Here is a 17,731-nt window from a genome sequence, read left to right on the forward strand (position 1 = left end):
CTTGGGGGTTATGGTCAGGGTTAAAATGTAATCGAGTAAAATTGAAAGAACAGTGGGACATTCAGTTGTGATGAACTTTAACCACTATTCTGTTGAACCACTGAAATGCCATAGCTAAATAAGGTTCTATCCTTGGCGGCCCTCGCCCAGGCTGGTTTTCATGAGCGGTGGGTGATGTACCTGTCTGCAGCAATGCTTTGGCTCTGAAAGGAAAAATATATTTAAATATGAAATATACAGTTAAATTTATAGGCTACAATTTGTCATGAGGCCCATGTCTTTATGTTTTTTTATGATTGTGCAAGCTTACTCATTAATAAGGGTCATTTTGATATGGTTGTGCTCCATAATTAATATGGAATTAGAATGGTTTATGTTGTGGGGACGAAAGGCATGGTGATATTGACCCAACTATATGCTATTTAGTACCTGAGAAAAGCAAGCTGTATAAAAGGCCCCTTTAAAGTCTTTAAAATGTAAAATTATGCTTGTTAATTGCATAAGTGGACCTAAGTACATAATCATTTTAGCATTTTCAACAATGAGAAGGATTTCAGAGACAAAAATAGAATGCTACAAATAACTTTAAATTCGGCTTTACTTAAGCCTGTTAGCTGGTTCAATTGGTCTAACACGGGAAAACAGACTGTCGCCAATGCCGAAGCTTTGTCGCTGAGGTTTAAAACGTGTAGCGATGCATAGGCTACGCGCATGAACATTTCAGGTCTGAGATTAAAAAAAAAAAAAAAAAAAACGCGAACCCGTCATATTCCAAGAGGGCGAAGGGGCAGCGAGAAGCCACCAAATAGGCTGAATGATTCAGCCGACACTACAGTGTGTGGGCCTATTCAAAGTTCAGCCGTGTCTTCTCTCTTTCATTCTGATTTCCTCCGTCGGAAGTAGGCTAGCAATTCACCGATCACTGTCAGCCTTGTTTTTTAACACTGGACACGCATGTTGAAAAAAATTGAAACGTAAGTTGTTTTATATTTTTGTTTGTATTTCTGTTTGGTACATTATTACATTTTTTCCTCCTGATTTGAGTCACACGCAAATAACTTGTTTTTGACCGTATGAGCTACTAATCGTTTATCTTCATTAACCTTACAGTTATAACCCACTCTCCCAGTTTCTAAGAAAACTTCTTGTTGCAATGTGTATAATATTAATTTCCTGGCAGACGCAAATCCAAGACCGCTAATTCTGGTTTGTTCTGTGTCGACGACAACTGTTTCTTTACATGCAGTTACAATTAAGCTAATGGTCGTATTTGACAGGTAGGCTTCTGACACGCGGTAAAATATTCAGTGTTAATTCGACTGTAACTGAGTAGGCCTACATGGGCCCACGCTGGTCCGGAGCCGGGCCGTATGTAGGCTACGCTTTTAGAGTTCATTTAACACTGGACATTTTACTGTGCAGGTAGGACTATTAAAACCAATACATTTTATATAAATGCAATTTTATATTTGATATATAAAAACCAAAGGGACTTATTTAACATAAATTTAAATATTTATGTGAAAAATAGAAAGTGAAAAAAAACTCTAAACTTCACATTAGATGAATACACTTTTTGAGGCTTTAATCCTCATATTTCCATCGCCTGTCCGCATTTCAGTCTGAGAGGCATAATAATGATAAGTCAAAGTCCACAAGGAAGTGTTTCTATTTGAGCATACAACCTCTCCAGTTCTGTGTAATATGTAAAAACAGTCATAAAATATGTTGCTCTCATGCCCTGCCCCCATCCACCATTGCACAAATTTTCTCTTCTTTCAACATTGCACTTTCTTTCTTCACCTCGTCCATCTTCAATATAAACATATCATGTGGCTTTCATAAGCTAACTTAAGTTAACTTTTTTTTAGCATGTGTTACAGCCTTTTTTTAAGCTTTCCTCAGATTCAGATGTCTCTATTCTGACTGTAATCACAATGAGCTGTGATCATTAAAGTATTATGAATACTTTATTAATTTGTACTCTTTTTTCATCATTTTCCCTTTTTCTTTTTTCTCCCACTCAGATGATGCAGGCAGACCCAGACCACCACTTTGCTTTCCACCCTATGGGGGTACCACCTGGCTTAGAGTATCTTACGCAGGTGGGTCAGTGACAGTGGCACATAATTTTTCTCTTTGTTTTTTTTTTTCTCCCTTCCTCTCTCATTTCTCCCTCTCTCTCTCACCCCCCCCTTTCATCCTTAATTTTTCTTCCTCTCCCTCACCCCTTCATCACTCTTTCACTCCCTCTCCTCTCTGTCTGTGACACACTCTCACTCCATATCATTACGCACACAGGGATACACATTCCCTTTCACATACATTATAATTGATCTCTAAAACTCTATAATGCCCTTTTTTTTACTGTATTAGTCCCCAAGCATGCACCTCATACATCAATTTTTCAGAAATTCTGTTACTGTGAAATGTGTATGTACCAACCTCTTATCTTCTATGAAATTATCTCTCACTAATGATAGCCTTTCTAATTCATGCAGTAAAAAAGCACCACGGGTATACTATAGGAATGGTTCCAGTCCATTATAGCTAAATGTGAGGATGGCAAGAGCAAGAGTGTTTATGTGTTGGACTGTTGCTTTAAAACACAATTATTAAAATAAAGTCAAGTATTATCTGAGCCAGTGGGTGCTTACCTTTTCATTTTCAGTTTTTGGATATTCTCTCATTAGCTGAAGACGGACACCTGAGTAAAGAACCATGTTTTCCCAGTTTTTGCTTTCAAAGCCGAACTGAATGAACGAGCCTTACAGAAATGCACCATATGGCCTATAGTATGTGGGCATCTGACATCAAACATCTCATCCAAAATTATGGGCATTAGTATGAAGTTTGTCCACCCTTTTCTGCGAGAACAACCTCCACTCTTCTGGGAAGGCATTATGCTAGATGTTGGAGAACTGCTGCAGGGATTTGCTTCCATTCAGCCAGAAGACCATTTGTGAAGTCAGTCACTGATTGGGCGATTACGGCTGGCTCACAGTTGGCTTTCCAATCCCAAAGGTGTTGAATGGGGTTGAGTCAGGGCTCTGTGCAGGCCAGTCAAGTTCTTCCACACTGTTCTTGAAAAAACCATATCTATATGGACCTCTCTGTGTGCCCAGGGGCATTGTCATGCTGAAACAGGAAAGGGCCTTCCCCAAACTGTTGTGGAAGCACAGAATTGTCTAGAATATGATTGTATGCTGTGGCATTAAGATTTGCCTTCCCTGGAAGTAAGGGGCCTAGAAACCATGAAAAATAGCCCCAGATCAAGGGGTGTCCAGTTACTTTTTGTCATATAGTGTAAATTATTATGCTTGAATTGTGATGAGGCATATATCAACATGTAGTGTTTATCTTGGCTTCTCTATATCTATTTTCCTCCCTGGCCTGCAGATTGATCAGATTTTGATACATCAGAAAGTTGAGCTGTTGGAAGGTAAGTATACAATAACAGTTTCTTTATTACTTGCATGTTCATACTTTCCAGCCTGTTTTGAAAAAAACTATGCGACTAACTATGGATAAATAAAGGATAAAATCATTTTTAAAAGTAATAAACCTCAAGTTCGTGGAAGATCAAAAACAATTTTCCCCATTTCCCATCATCTCTCCTACCCCTACTCTCCCCCTTCTCTGCTTTCATACTGTTTTCTTGCTATTTTCCTTCTTTTCCATCTTCCGTCTTCCTCTCTTACCTGCCCTTGTCGTCCATCTGTGCCTCTGTCTGTTCCCTCTGACCCCACCTCTTTCCATTCCCTCCCAGCCTTGACTGGCTTTGAGACCAATAACCAGTACGAGATTAAGAACAGTATGGGACAGCTGATCTACATAGCCAAAGAGCAGAATGACTGCTGCACCCGCAACTGCTGTGGTGCCCTGCGTAGCTTCGACCTGAAGATCGAAGACAACAGCGGCCGGGAGGTCATCCACCTGGTGCGGCCCTTCCGCTGCTCTGCCTGCTGTTTCCCCTGCTGCTTGCAAGAGGTACCACTCCCCCCCTACCCCACACACCCCCTTCATGGTAGCCTCGCATGCTGCATTGTCAAAACAGATGTGTTAATAACATGTCATTTTTTAATACGCCTTGATTATAGTGCTGAGCGATTAACCAACGTTTCGGTGTTTTTTTCGGTGTTTAAATAATTAATTGACCGATGTTGGTTGTATTATTTTATTAATTAAAAGTGATGTCACATTTTGGAAACACAGAAACTAGTACTCACAGAACATGAATGATAGAGCTGGACTGTAGATCCAATTGATCTCAAAGGTGTTGGATGGGGTTGAGGTCAGGGCTTTTTGCATGCCAGTCAAGTTCTTCTACATCATTCTTTACAAAACCATTTCTAACCATTGTCATGCTAAACAGGAAAGGGCCTTCCCAAACTGTTGGGGAAGCACGGAATCATCTAGAATGTGATTGCATGCTGTAGCATTAAGATTTGCCTTCACTGGAACTAAGGGGCCTAGCCCAAACCATGAAAAACAGCCCCAAGAGAAGGGCAAGAGTGTCTTGAGCTCTTTACAGATTTGACTGGGTTCCTGAGACTTCCTCACACAGAAGAAAGCTGACATAAAAAATATTTGTGTACTCCAATGTGAGTGAAATGTCTTGGCTTATACCAGCACAAGTAAATTTCAAGCCACTAAAACTACAAAATGTAACATTACATTGCAGTAGGAAGCAGCCTAACAAAGATTTGGTCGTTAAGTAGCATGCTATTAACTTTTCAGTAAATTCAGTAAACGGTTAAAAACTTACCCTTTACTTAAATGGCTGAATTGTTTTTCATGAGGTTATTAGCTACAGCTGCAGGCTGCACATGTAACTTTGGTGAAAACATCTTACTGTGGTCTAATATAGAAGCAAACCAACATACTGCTGTTTTGAAAATTAACCTTGTCTAATTGGTTGGTATTGGGTAGAATAATGGCTGTTTTTGATGAGGTTTTCAATACCAGAGAACATATGTGGCTAGATCTGATCCCACAATTTGTCTGTGCCCATCTCAGATGGAAGTTCAGTCACCACCGGGAACCACAGTAGGCTACGTGGTTCAGGACTGGCATCCTTTCCTGCCTAAATTCTCCATACTGGGAGCATCCAAGGAAACGCTATTAAAGCTTGATGGACCATGTATTGCTTGCAGCTTCTGCAGTGATGTCTCCTTTGAGGTGAGTCTGAAAGACAGGGAAAAGAGAGAGAGATGTTAATAATGGAGGAGCTTGATTGGTGCAGCTCCTCTCAATGTTGTTGATCGGGTGAGCCACTCTCAGTGTTTTTTTTTACCAGTAAGTTGATGTCACAACTGTTAGTCCCTATTTTATTATCCCTGGTCAGCTGATGGGAAAGGACGGGTCACAATCGATCGGACGAATCAGCAAGCAGTGGAGCGGGCTTGTGAAGGAGATCTTCACTGACACAGACAACTTTGGAATTCAGTTTCCCATAGACCTGGATGTGAAGATGAAGGCCGTGCTCATGGGCGCTTGCTTCCTCATTGTGAGTAGACTTGCGTTCCTGGTTTATACCTTGTCACTATAAACCAGCCAATAGCAGTGCAGCTCAGAGCAATGAATCAGTTAACATCTCTTAATGTAACCAATATTTTCTAATCAATCACATCAACTCAGGAAAGGCAGATCAAAGGTAAAGGCATTGCACTGGTGATTCAAAAGTAAACATAAACATAAACACTTCTACAAAGCGCCCTTTGAATCTTTAAGCTGGCATATAGCTGCCACTACTGTCGTTGCAATGTCAATATATTTTTAAAATATTTTTCCAGGTCTGAGCCAAAGCTCAACTTTATATGTAGATTATATGTTTATTTTACATTGTTATGAAAATGATATACTGTGACTGAATTAACTAATTTAAACTTATCCTTTTGTGCATTTTCACAAGAAATTTCAGAACAAATCTGTACCTTTGCACAATGTCTCCTCACCAGTTTACCTTCAGTTGTTTGCATTCAATAGTAATTGTTTTTTTCTTTTTCCCCTTGACAGGATTTCATGTTCTTTGAGCAGGTTGGAAATAAGAACCAGCAATCCACTGTTTTTTCATGACAAAAAGGCAGATATGTGAAAGATTTACAGAAGTGGTAACTAAATGGTTTCCTCTGTATATTTACAGAAAACTGCAAATGTATAATTTCATTTTAATTGCATAAATATTTTTTTCTTCCTTCCAAATCTCACATCCAGCTTTTCTGTTGTCATTGTGCAAGCACATATGCCATCATTCTGCCTTAGCACAGTATATGACATCACTGCCAAGAGCAGTTTGGTTAATTATGACAATTTATCATGTCAATATTATCTACTTGTATTTCACTGCAAATAAATGTAATGGTGGTCTAAGAAAAGGAAACATAAAAAATGAATTGATATTTAATTATTTAAAAATATAGCCTTCCCCCAGATGGCACTACTGTCCATTTTTATCTTTGGGTTGTAATTAATCTATTTTTCTTACTGAGCTATGGATTATGCAATAATATGACCCGATTTTTCTACATCCCCTGATTGAAAGAATTTATCTAGCCTGCCCTTGGTGGCCCTTCTCTTCACTGTTTGGTTGTAATTGTGATTACCTGTGTATGTCTTGTCTAGTGCCTTAAGCAAAGCTTATTCAGCTTATTGAGCTTCTATCTGATGAAACAACATGTTTTGAACTCGAATAAAGCATTTTTCAATCACTGTTACATCTCCTTCACATTTTTAAAATGGAATATTACATTTCTCTTTTATATGCCATACATTACAATTTTTATCTATTAACTGTACAACTATCCAAAAAGATAACACATATATGTATATATATATATATATATATAAGAGAATAATGTGTAAATTTGTGTTCTGCATGTTGGATGTGCCAGGATCTCAGGGGTGCTAGGTCCATTTTAGTATTATGGGGTCGTTAAGGCGTTGAACATCGTAGAAGTATTAGGACTTAATGCCCCATAATGCTACGATTTTTAACATGCCATATTAATTTTGCCTTATTTTTTGTTAACAATTAGTATGTATGAACAGTCATCAATGACCAGGTGTCATTCCATATTGCTATTTCATACAACATTGTGATAATTGTATAGTTAAACTGTAATAATGGTATGGCATCTTAAATCATGCCATTTTAATTATTTTATTCCTTTTCATGTATGTTGTGTACACTGTTTTTTCTCGGAATACACGTATTCCCAAGAGTCCCCATCGTATTCCTGCGCAAATGTTGCCATGACATACTGGTTACCTGCTGCAAGGTTTATTAAGTAGCCTAATTACAACTGGTTTTGCATGCTACATTGCACCGTACAAGTCCAGCTTGGGCTCACTCACTCCAAGGAAGGAAGTCAAGGCATAGATGTAGAATCACTAGATGTGCACGTTACGACTTCCTTACATTTTATAATCAATATGTTTGCTATTTATGTGTGATATCAGCTTGACCATAACAATTGTTACTGTTTATTATACTTCGTGAAACCCTTGGGTTTGATGTCTTATATAACCATTCTACTTCTTGCATGTCTATCTTTTAATTGTTACCGTACTCAAGACTATTTACTGATGACGGTAGTGAGACGCGGCGGAAGCGGTTTGATTTCGTTTTAAAGAAGCGCCGACTCTCATTGAATGAGGCAGAATTTAAAGCAGCGTTTTGTTTTTAGAAATCGTTTTTAAATACACGCACGTATAGTTTGAAGGACATACATTTGCACGAAAGCTACGGTCCAACGGTGAGTTTGAGGATTTGCAGCCCGGCGACAAATGTGCAGCCGGCTGGCTTTTTAATATAGCCGACAGTAGAGCCGAGGAGGCCGAGCGCTGTTTTCATTATATGACACGCTAGCTTGGATAATATATGCTGTTAGTTTGCTGCAGTTAATGAAATTGTTGCTCTATCTTGCCTGCTAGCGTCTTAAATAAACATTTGATCCAGTGTGTTTGAGTTCCGTATGATCGGGCACGCTTTTATCTGACTAGATAGTTAGCTTACCCCTAGCAACTAGCTAATGCTAACTAGAAACGTACGGTCGCTGGCTAACGTTCGTTACCTGAAACGAGAGCACTGTTCAATACAAGCTAGCCGACGTTAGCTAGTTAGTCTACCCACAACGACAGGGCGAAATATGACCGAATGCTTTCGCAAAAAACAGTTTGCTAACATTTTCGTTTGAAATATAAAAGCAAACATTTCTTAATTAAATGTTATAGCCACCTACGCCGTCGAATTGCTTCCAATCCAACAATAACACAGTCGGAATTTGTCTTTAATTTATGATGCTATTGTAACGTTAGCTAGCCATTTGTCTTGGTTCAGTATTCTTGTATAAATGCGTGAGCTTTCGATATTGCAGTGACGTTCTGTGCCTGGTGGGTGTTGGGGGAAAAGGGCTCGATGGAGGCGCGAATGTTTGCATTCAGTTGCATTCTCGCAAGCCACGTTAGCTAGTCAAGCTAGACGGCTAATTCAATGTTCGGATAACCTTAGCTACCCAGGTCATACCAAGTAGCTAGCCATCTTTCCAGTCTCCAAAAGGTAGCTAGCTATTCCATTGTGTAAACCTTTAGTCCACATACTCATACTGCTTCGTGTGGATATTATCAATTACTACTCGTGTAATTGGCTCGATCTTTCGTGGATTCCAGTAATGTTTGTGTTGGCAGTTAATCTATACCAGTAAAGCCGGTATTTTAATTAATTTGGTAGTATTCCCCCGCATGACACTAATACACGTCAATGTGTAGTGTAGTAAATGACCAGTGCTCAAGAATGGGAGGTGCTGAGTTTACTTTCTCTCTCTTCAATTTTGAACCCAATTTTTAACCCTCTTTTCTCTGCTCTGTTCCTTGACACAGGTAGGTGGCGAGCTGGCGCAGGTTGTGGGGTGCCCGTGGACAATGAGAGATAGTGGAGGCAGTCTGACACAGAACCTCTGGGCCAATGAGCTGACCTTGCCTGGGGGCCAGGAGGGCAGTGGCGGTGGGGGGATGGGAGGGGCTCATCTCATGGACCCAGCTGCTGCCCACCACGCCCCCAGCCCCATCCACCTCAAACTAGGACAGCAAGAGAAGGAGAGGGTTTGGGATGCAGAGTATATAGACCAGGAAGAAGAATTGGAGGAGGAGGAGGAGGACTGTGATGATGATGATGATGATTATGAGGAGGGGGGAGAGGATGAGGGAGAAGAGCAGCAGGAGGAGGAGGACGATGACGACGACGAAGGCGAAGAAGATGAGTACGACGATAGAGTCGGTTGGGAGGTAGGAGGAGAGGGGGACTGGGGGTTACTGCCGTTGCCACGTGAACTGCATCAGCAGCAGCTACAGATGCACCCTGGACACGATGCCTTGGACTCTGCTGGCAGCCCCGCCCATACACGGCTGAACGGGATGCGGGGGCGGAGGCTGCAGCTGCGCCGGCGGAGACTGGGCCGCTACACCAGCCTGCGGTCCCGCCTGGCCCAGCACTGGAGGTCCTGGCGTCAGTGGGCCCAGTGCTCTACAGCCACCGGTGGGCTCGGGTGGGGGCAGAGGCGACGTCGACAGCTCGGGCTGTACCGCCGCTGGCAGAGCAGGACCCGGCCCACCCGGGGACCAGTGCAGAATGGGCAGACTGCTGTCCTGTTTGGGGAGTCGGGATTGATGGGTGAGAATCTCATGTTCAAAGGAGGGAATCTTCCCCCTTCCCTGATCTCTTATATAATGTCATAAGTGAATGGGATTTAACTCTTGCAGCTGCAGTTTGTTTTTGTATCAATGATTAAAAATTTTTTTATGTCTGTTCTGTTGGCAAAGGATACCAATGTTCTGTAGATTATTTCTCAGTCCTGGTTCTGGTCAGTCAAAACATGCTGGTTTTGGTTCCATTTGTGGTCAGTTGATCATGGTTGGCTGATTTGTTACTTGAATGCTGAACGGACAGCTCCTGGCAGGTATCTGAAGTAATTATGGAATTAAATTACTAGACAAAGGTGTGTTTATTTAGTTAGGAAGACTCACTTTATTTGTGCTGATTGGGGCCTCTTTTAGAGTATGTGATGGCTCACCTGTATCAGGATTTACAAACCCTGTATGTGAAGACTGCCATTTGTGTGCATTTTCATCTAATTCCCACGTTGCCTTGTGTGAAAATCATGGGAAACAGGTATTTGAATAATATAAATTTCTAATATCCCTGATAAAGGTCATTAGTGCTCCCCCTGTCTCCTGTCTCCCCTTAGGCCGCAGATTGAATGGCTTTTCTGGCGAGATTCAGATTGGTCATGTGGTCAGCATGGCGGAAATGAGGGGCCAGAGCTCACCTCCCGAATCTCCAGACAATGCCTTGCATCCTTCCCGGGACAAAGCCCCTCCTCACAACACACTTTCTGATGAACACATTACTTACATCCAAGGTAACGATGACATTGTCAGGGGCGGTTGACTTGCTCCTGTGTGCACACATATTTGTGTTCTGACATGGTGGCAGACACGAATTCGAATGAGTCTGCCCTGTTGTCACTGCCATTATTAATGTTGCAAATGTTTCTGAATGTTTTCGGCATGTGTATATTTGTCTACCTCTGTGTATGTCTGTGTCTGTATGTGCACTTGAAACTCTACAAAATTGAATTAATACTCTTCAAATCCTATTTCACTTGCAGTTGATTTTGTTTTTAGAAATAATGTTTTTTGTTTGTGCATAAACATAAGGTTGATGCGGGTTACGTGTCAATCCTTTGGCTTGGGAAAATATCAGTTTACTCTTCTATAACATTGATTAAAAACTATAGTAATATACATTGCAAGGAATAGGACTCCTTTAAAAACTATGGAAACAAATTTTAAATATTTTGTTGGAGAAAAATGTTAATGTTTCTTTCAGTGCATATCAAATCTTTCATACAGACAGTGCCCTGGAATTATTCACACCCTTGATACATATGAAGGAAGGATGCTTATGTTGAAAAGGATTTCATTCTTGTGCTGAAAGGTGGTGGTGGATCTTTGTTATGGGGTTGCTTTTTGAATCTTATGGTTTTTGGGGCTCTTGATTAGGTCAATGGAATCATTGACTCCAGCAAGTAGCAAGACATTTTGGTCAAAATCCTGATATCTTCACACCAATATTTTCAGACTTTGTTGCAAATGGATCTAGCAGAAAGGCAATGATTTTTGAAGTGGTTAACAGACTACAAAATGACTGTTTTGCAAATGGCCATCTCAATCTCCAGACTTGGAAAAATGATCAAAGATCCCCACAATATGTCCATAAAGAGCCCCCAATCTCATAATACGTTGTATCAGATGACTTGTGTTATCCTTGGGAAGGGATGGTGCACTGAAAACTGGGGTGTGAATAATCAACTTGTCTTTTTAGGGGAAAATATTATTTGTTAAACAAAATCCGTTTCTCTTTGCAGTTGTCTTAGTATAAAAGGATATCATTTCCTTTTTTGAGCATACAGTATAGCTCATTATCTGCATTGTTTATTGTATGTAGTATTGTTTTTTTGCTCATCTTTGTCAAGGTTGTGAATAATTTTGGAGATGTGTGCAGCACTTGAGGACAAAAGGTTTATTAGAAACTATAACAATTGGGGGGGGGGGGGGGCTTCAGATTACTTCAGGTATGGTAGTTGAGTCTGAACCAAGTTGTACATTGTTATGTTGTGTCAGTATGGGTTAATTCATCTACAGCTCTGGACTGGTTGTTAGTGGTACCATGAGTCTCTGTACTTTGCCAGGTATTCTGGAGGAGTTCCTGCAGCAGTACGGCAGTTTGATCCCCATCCACACAGATGAGGTGGTGGAGAAGTTAGAGGACGTCTTCAACGAGAGCTTCTCTCAGCCCAACAGGTCTGCTTCACCCACACCACCATCTGCACCACCTTGCACCACCACCTCCGCTCACCACCCTGACGGAGCACTGCAAACAGGCCAGCTTGTTAAAAGATGAACGTAGAAACATGGTACATGGAATATTGTACTAATGTACAATATATTATGTGCCACTCCATTTCTGCACAGTTTTTGAGTATATCTGAGGAGTACCCACACCATTGCAATCTTCCGTCTGCAATGGAGTGGGTGCTCTTCTGATGCACTTACCTATAAACCACAGACAACATGTATCTGAAGAGTACCCACTCTATTGCAGTGCCCCCTCTGCAAATTTGTGTTTTAAGTGATGACTTGAGCATAGTACCAAAACATATGGCAGATAAAATGATAAATAAAAATCATAAAAGCTATTTCTGTCAAGGGTTTCCAAGGGAAAAAATGCTTGCATTGAAAGATCAAACATTTTAAGCAATGCTTTGATTTATTCTCCCCAAAGGAAGATGGTGGTGCAACAGCAAATTCAATCCCACCAGCGGCTGTCTGGAACTGCCATGGTACGAGGGTTCCGCGTAAACTACAAGCGGCACGTCCTGACCATGGATGACCTCAGCACGTTGTATGGACAGAACTGGCTCAATGACCAGGTACATCCACACGATCAATCCTTACATTCCTAATCCTAACATTTTTGTTGTTACATATGTAACATTAATCTACTGACACTCTTATCCATAGCAATTTACAATGTGAGAGAACGTAAATGCATCCATTTGTTATTTGAGCACTCAGACCACCACAAGGGCAAAATTCAAGTGGAGGCAATGAAATGCCTCTAGTTAATTAGATGCTGGGCTGACAAGTGCATATTAGAAAGAAGAACCCGCACAATGAACTGGTTCTTGCACACCTTTTATTGTGACCTGTTGCTCATTCCATACCTGATGAAATGCATTCCTTATTTTACACTTCTTAGTTGCTGATCAAAATAAAAATCGTAAACTATTTATACAGCACTTGTTATATTATGGTCAAAGTTGTTTCCAAGTTAAAATAATTACTAAAATGTGTTTGCATTCTGTTTGTTGGCCTGTTTTAGTGAAGTAATTGGCTGTAGTAGAACCTTCTAATTCCATGCTGATAGTTAGTCTTTATGCCCTTGTAATGAAGGACTGAATTGTCTAAATAACTGCTGTTTGGTATAACATTTTCTGTAAATCTGTTTTTGATGCTTTTTCTATCGTGATTTGCAAGTCTGACATGGTCTAACAAATCCCCTCAGGTCATGAATATGTATGGGGATTTAGTGATGGATTCTGTGCCTGAGAAGGTGAGAGAGTGAACTCCTCTGGCCTTGCACATGCATGCTTTCATTTACATTAAGCGTTAACATTTAAATCGAGAAATGCTGTGAATTTAGCCAAAAGGAGAGATGAGGTCCTTCTCTCAATATATGTAGATGGTTGTGTTGAGGTCAGTATTCACTGCAACCCTTGTGCCACCCTTATTAATTGTCATATGACTATATTTTTTCAATTTTAAATTGTAACTGAAATTAGTGCTCAAAAACACTTTGGACATGGTTTTGCCTAGTAAATTGCAGCTTTATTTTATTCCTTATAATTAGCAGAAATCTTTGGCTTAGTGTAGATGTAGGAATGCTAATTTGCATTGTGGGAAGACCAGTCAGCCTACACTGAAAGGTGATCTCTGTGGGTACTTGTATCCATAGAGAATGGTTTGATCCAGTGGAATCCCAATAAAACACATAATACCCCTATTCCTGGGTGGGAAATGACATTGGATATCAAACACCAGTTTGTTGTCCATTTGTGTATCACAAGCTTATAGTTCAGTGCTGTTATTCTTGGTATCTTAACATTTCCCTCTGCCTTACAGTTATTCATGTGTGTTAATCTCCCCTTTTTCAGGTTCATTTTTTTAATAGCTTTTTTTATGACAAATTGAGGACAAAAGGTTATGATGGTGTCAAGCGGTGGACAAAAAATGTAAGAATGCTTTCATTTAGTTTTTTCCTTTACTATGGTTTTTCTTTGTACGTGTGGAATGCATGCTGGCCTTCTTACAATGTCTCTTCCACGTCAGTTTGGACAAATTATCTGGCTCATGAAATGTCAGTATTTGCATTTTAGCTATCTTTGTAAAATTATTGCAATAACAGAAACATGCTTAGAGCATCTCAAACAGCTGCAGTTTGAGTGCTTTCATATACACCTCACAAACCTCTTTCTCATGTGCTCTCTCTCGCTTTCATTCTTGGTCTCCCTTTCTCTCACATACACTATGGCTTCCTCTATCGCCACTCCTCTCACATACTCTCATGTGCCCTCTGTCTTGTTATTGCTCTCTTTCTCCCTTCCTCTCTCCCTGTCCTAGGTGGACATCTTTCAGAAAGAGCTCCTGTTGATTCCCATTCACCTGGAGGTCCACTGGTCGCTGGTGTGTGTGGACGTCCCGCGTCGAGCTATTACTTACTTCGACTCCCAGCGTACCCTAAACCGTCGTTGCCCCAAGGTAAGGGGGCCTTCCAGCGGAGGGGGTCTGGGGCGGGGTTAATAAATGGGACAAAGACGGTTACAGCATCACCTTACTGGTGTACACCAGAGAGAAGCTCCACCAGTCTGAGTGAACTGGGAGGAACCAGTATAGCGGTGCTTATGGCCATTGGTGGATACTTTCTGGCTGTGATCCCTGTGGGGAATTTCCAGGTAGTGGCTAGAAAGCATCCACTGTTGGCATTGTTTTCTCGGTTGTTTTCAATTTTACTCCATGATTGGTGGAGTTCTTCTCGATTTTATGTCATGTAAGGTGACGTCACAACTGCATTATCTCCATTTTATTATTCCTAATCTGTGAGGGAGGGGGACTTAATGGAGAATAGAGGTGTATCTGGGCCAGGGGTAATATGTTTTTCATTTATCTGTTTTTAAATCCCAGTTATGCTCATTATATGTTGACTAGCTCTCCCAGTTCTCAGACTTTGTTCTGCTTTTTCAGCATATTGCAAAGTACCTGCAGGCAGAGGCTGTCAAAAAAGAGCAGAAGGACTTTCTAACTGGGTGGAAAGGCTTCTTCAAAATGGTGAGCGTGGGTTCAGTGTTGGGGCTGCCTCTCAGACAGTCTGTGTGTTTTCTCGTTGCTTATTTGTTTTTTTGTGTTCCAGAACGTGGCCAGGCAGAACAATGACAGCGACTGTGGGGCCTTCGTTCTTCAGGTGGGTCTCAAGTCTGGCTTTCTATTGGTGGAGACTGGCTGCACAACCTGGCCCGGTCTATAAAATATTTCTGTCTTTGTATGGGACACTCAAGTTTGTTGACCCAGTTTTCAACAAATTTCACAATGCTTATCATAAATTTAGTCAATAGTAAGAGAGACCAGAATCCTTGATTTCTATATATTTATTTTGCCAGAAAAAAAATTCAAAATCTTATGGTAGCCACTGGATACAGATTGATACCCACTGCCTCCACACGCCTTTTCTGCTGTAAATTGCATTTCTGTTAGCTGGTACTTGTAGGGAAGCCTATTCATTGCATTCTGGTATTTTCATTAGAGTACCCTAAACAGAATTTTGCTTCAAACTCAGAGGACTGAGGTGCAAAAAGAGCCATGGAAAAGAAGTTTCCAGTAGGAAAGATTGTGTGTGGCAGGCTACATAGAGATTGGTGTGGCAGGCTACATAGAGATTAGTTCTCATTTTGTGAGTTCCTGAGCTATTTTGTGCAGTTTGAGTCGACTGTTATTGACTTGGAAAAAAGGACTGTACGCGGTAGCCCTATGGGAGGGTCTACTGCGTGTCTTACCCTCCTTCTAATTTCTTCTTTTGCTGCCTCCTTTGGTTCTTCTCTTATGAGTTACCTCCTACTGTTTGTGCTTATTTCACCTCCCTGACCTTCCTTTTTCTTCTTTCCTGAATTCCCATTCTTCTTGCACCCTCATGTGTACATTTTTTACTTTACTCTGAAGTGAGCTGCTTGTTTCTTTGTATCAAAGGTGCTCTATAAATAAATTATTATTTTTTTTTTCCCCCTCTCATTCTTCTTCTTATCTAACTGTGCTCCCATGTTTGTTCCAGTACTGCAAGTGTTTAGCCCTGGGACAGCCGTTCAGCTTTGGCCAGCAGGACATGCCAAAGCTGAGGAGACTCATGTACAAAGAACTGTGTCACTGCAAGCTCTCTGTGTGAGACCGGGACAACCAAGCAAGGGAGCGCAAGGAGAGACCCATCCAACCACTTTCACTTCCCATCCATTTTTTTTTTTTTGTAAAGCGTATATATACATTTTCCTTCCCTTCCATTTTTCCCCCCCCCCCCCCCCTACCCTTTCCTTTAAAATCCTTATTTTTTAAATTTGTGGTTGATTGAGGCCAACTGTACTTTTACCCATTGTCTTTAGGGAAAAAGTACAACAGAGGACATTCGTTCTGTGAGGAACTCTGAACTATCACTAGCCAATTTTCCACTGTAGGAACTGCTACAAGAGGCAAGCACTAGAACCACGAACCAAAAACAAAATTGGCAGGGTAACTTTTTTTTTGGCATCTCTTTTCACATGGCCAGTCTTTGCTGTTCTTTTCCTTCCCCTGGCCCAATCTGTAGAGAGAATGAGATTTTTAATTTAATCCAGTTGGCAGACAGACTACTGGGAAAAGTAGAAAAATAGACCTTAGGTGTATAACCCTTGAATTGCCTTTTTTGCCACATTGAACACTGCATAAATGCCTTCTGTCAATGTCCTACTGCCAGACTGTTTCCATTTCATAAAGCAGAGAGATTAAATAAGATGTACTTTATTAAAACCCATGGGGAAATTGGTTTGTCAAACATATAGCTTTAAACAGTCATGGGCCAGCAGTATGACACATGTGGCTTAGATACATAGAAAACTACTAATAATCAGCTATAAACTGAACATGTGATATTCTTTGTAAAATGAACAGCAACAAACATGGCTCTTCATTTTACTTATCTAGAAACTGAAAAAACACATGATTTTTCATGTGATTGGCTGTGTCTGGGGTGGCAACAACAATTCTGCCCATGGCCCTTGTTCTGTTATCTGAACTCTTATGGACCTACAGCTGCACAGTTCTACTTGCCTGGCTTTTCTTTGACTTGACAGGAGTAACCATGGAAAAAGCATTCAGAACCAGAACTTATATCTTGTTCCAGTTCCGAAAGTGGAAAAGCCTCTTCTGTTGGAGGTCGCCAAATAGTTTTTTTTTTTTGTCTTAATGTAACTGATAAGCTGTGTTCACTGCAAAAGATGGTGCATAAAGAAAGAATTACATTTCTTTTTACAAAATAATATCTGAAGAAGTATTGTCATAATGGACCACATCAGCTATATACAGGTTTTTTTTTTTTTTTTTTGTTTTTTTGTTTCCTTTTTATGTCAGTTTTTTGACTATGGCTGCCGTATCCGTAAATTATATGTTGCTGGATTATGGAAAACAATGGCCGAAGATTCAATTGTTTTTTATCTTTTGAATTGCATACGTTGTGGTATAAGTTGCAAAAATAAAAGAACAATTGAGACATGAACTTAACCTTTTACATTATTATTTAAATAAATTATTGGGGTATTGAATGGTTTCTGGGGATATTTTGTCTGTCTTCAGGACTTCCTGGAGTGCAGAGATAATATTAGAAGGAAAAACAAAAAAGCTTAATGGCTACTTTTTTCCCTTTTTGGGCACACCATGCTAACAGGTTTGTGCCAGTGTGTTCTTTATTTGCTTGCTAATTTTGTCCAATTCTCTCACTTTGAGTGAATGTTCAACTAATTTGGTGATATCCATAATATTCTATATGCATGTCCTCATTACGAAATGGCCATGGCATCTTTGGGCAAGTGCAAATCAC

The 17,731-nt window shown here is 40.5% G+C and overlaps 2 protein-coding genes across 3 annotated transcripts; both read left to right on the forward strand.

Annotated features, from left to right (window-relative positions):
* The first annotated feature begins 758 nt into the window (after positions 1–758).
* On the forward strand, positions 759–6,712 carry plscr3a (phospholipid scramblase 3a). Its single transcript, XM_035435191.1, has 7 exons — positions 759–974; positions 2,028–2,105; positions 3,400–3,442; positions 3,770–3,990; positions 5,020–5,181; positions 5,348–5,509; positions 6,019–6,712. Exons 2-7 carry the CDS (start codon positions 2,028–2,030, stop codon positions 6,076–6,078), a joined length of 726 nt encoding a protein of 241 aa, XP_035291082.1. The 5' UTR covers positions 759–974; the 3' UTR covers positions 6,079–6,712.
* Positions 6,713–7,378: 666 nt separating this feature from the next.
* Positions 7,379–17,410, forward strand: senp3a (SUMO specific peptidase 3a). 2 transcript variants are annotated; one of them, XM_035435185.1, is made up of 11 exons: positions 7,379–7,757; positions 8,881–9,670; positions 10,245–10,418; positions 11,751–11,862; positions 12,344–12,491; positions 13,127–13,174; positions 13,776–13,853; positions 14,242–14,379; positions 14,863–14,946; positions 15,029–15,079; positions 15,941–17,410. In XM_035435185.1, the coding sequence occupies exons 2-11, from the start codon at positions 8,923–8,925 to the stop codon at positions 16,049–16,051; spliced, it is 1,692 nt and encodes a 563-aa protein (XP_035291076.1). In that variant the 5' UTR covers positions 7,379–7,757; positions 8,881–8,922; the 3' UTR covers positions 16,052–17,410. The 2 variants fall into 2 exon arrangements, with proteins under 2 accessions (XP_035291076.1, XP_035291078.1); XM_035435187.1 differs by lacking the exon at positions 7,379–7,757 and adding an exon at positions 7,925–8,560.
* Positions 17,411–17,731: the final 321 nt, after the last annotated feature.

Source organism: Anguilla anguilla, chromosome 9, assembly GCF_013347855.1.
Source record: "Anguilla anguilla isolate fAngAng1 chromosome 9, fAngAng1.pri, whole genome shotgun sequence".
In the NCBI taxonomy this organism is placed as follows: Eukaryota; Metazoa; Chordata; class Actinopteri; order Anguilliformes; family Anguillidae; genus Anguilla; species Anguilla anguilla.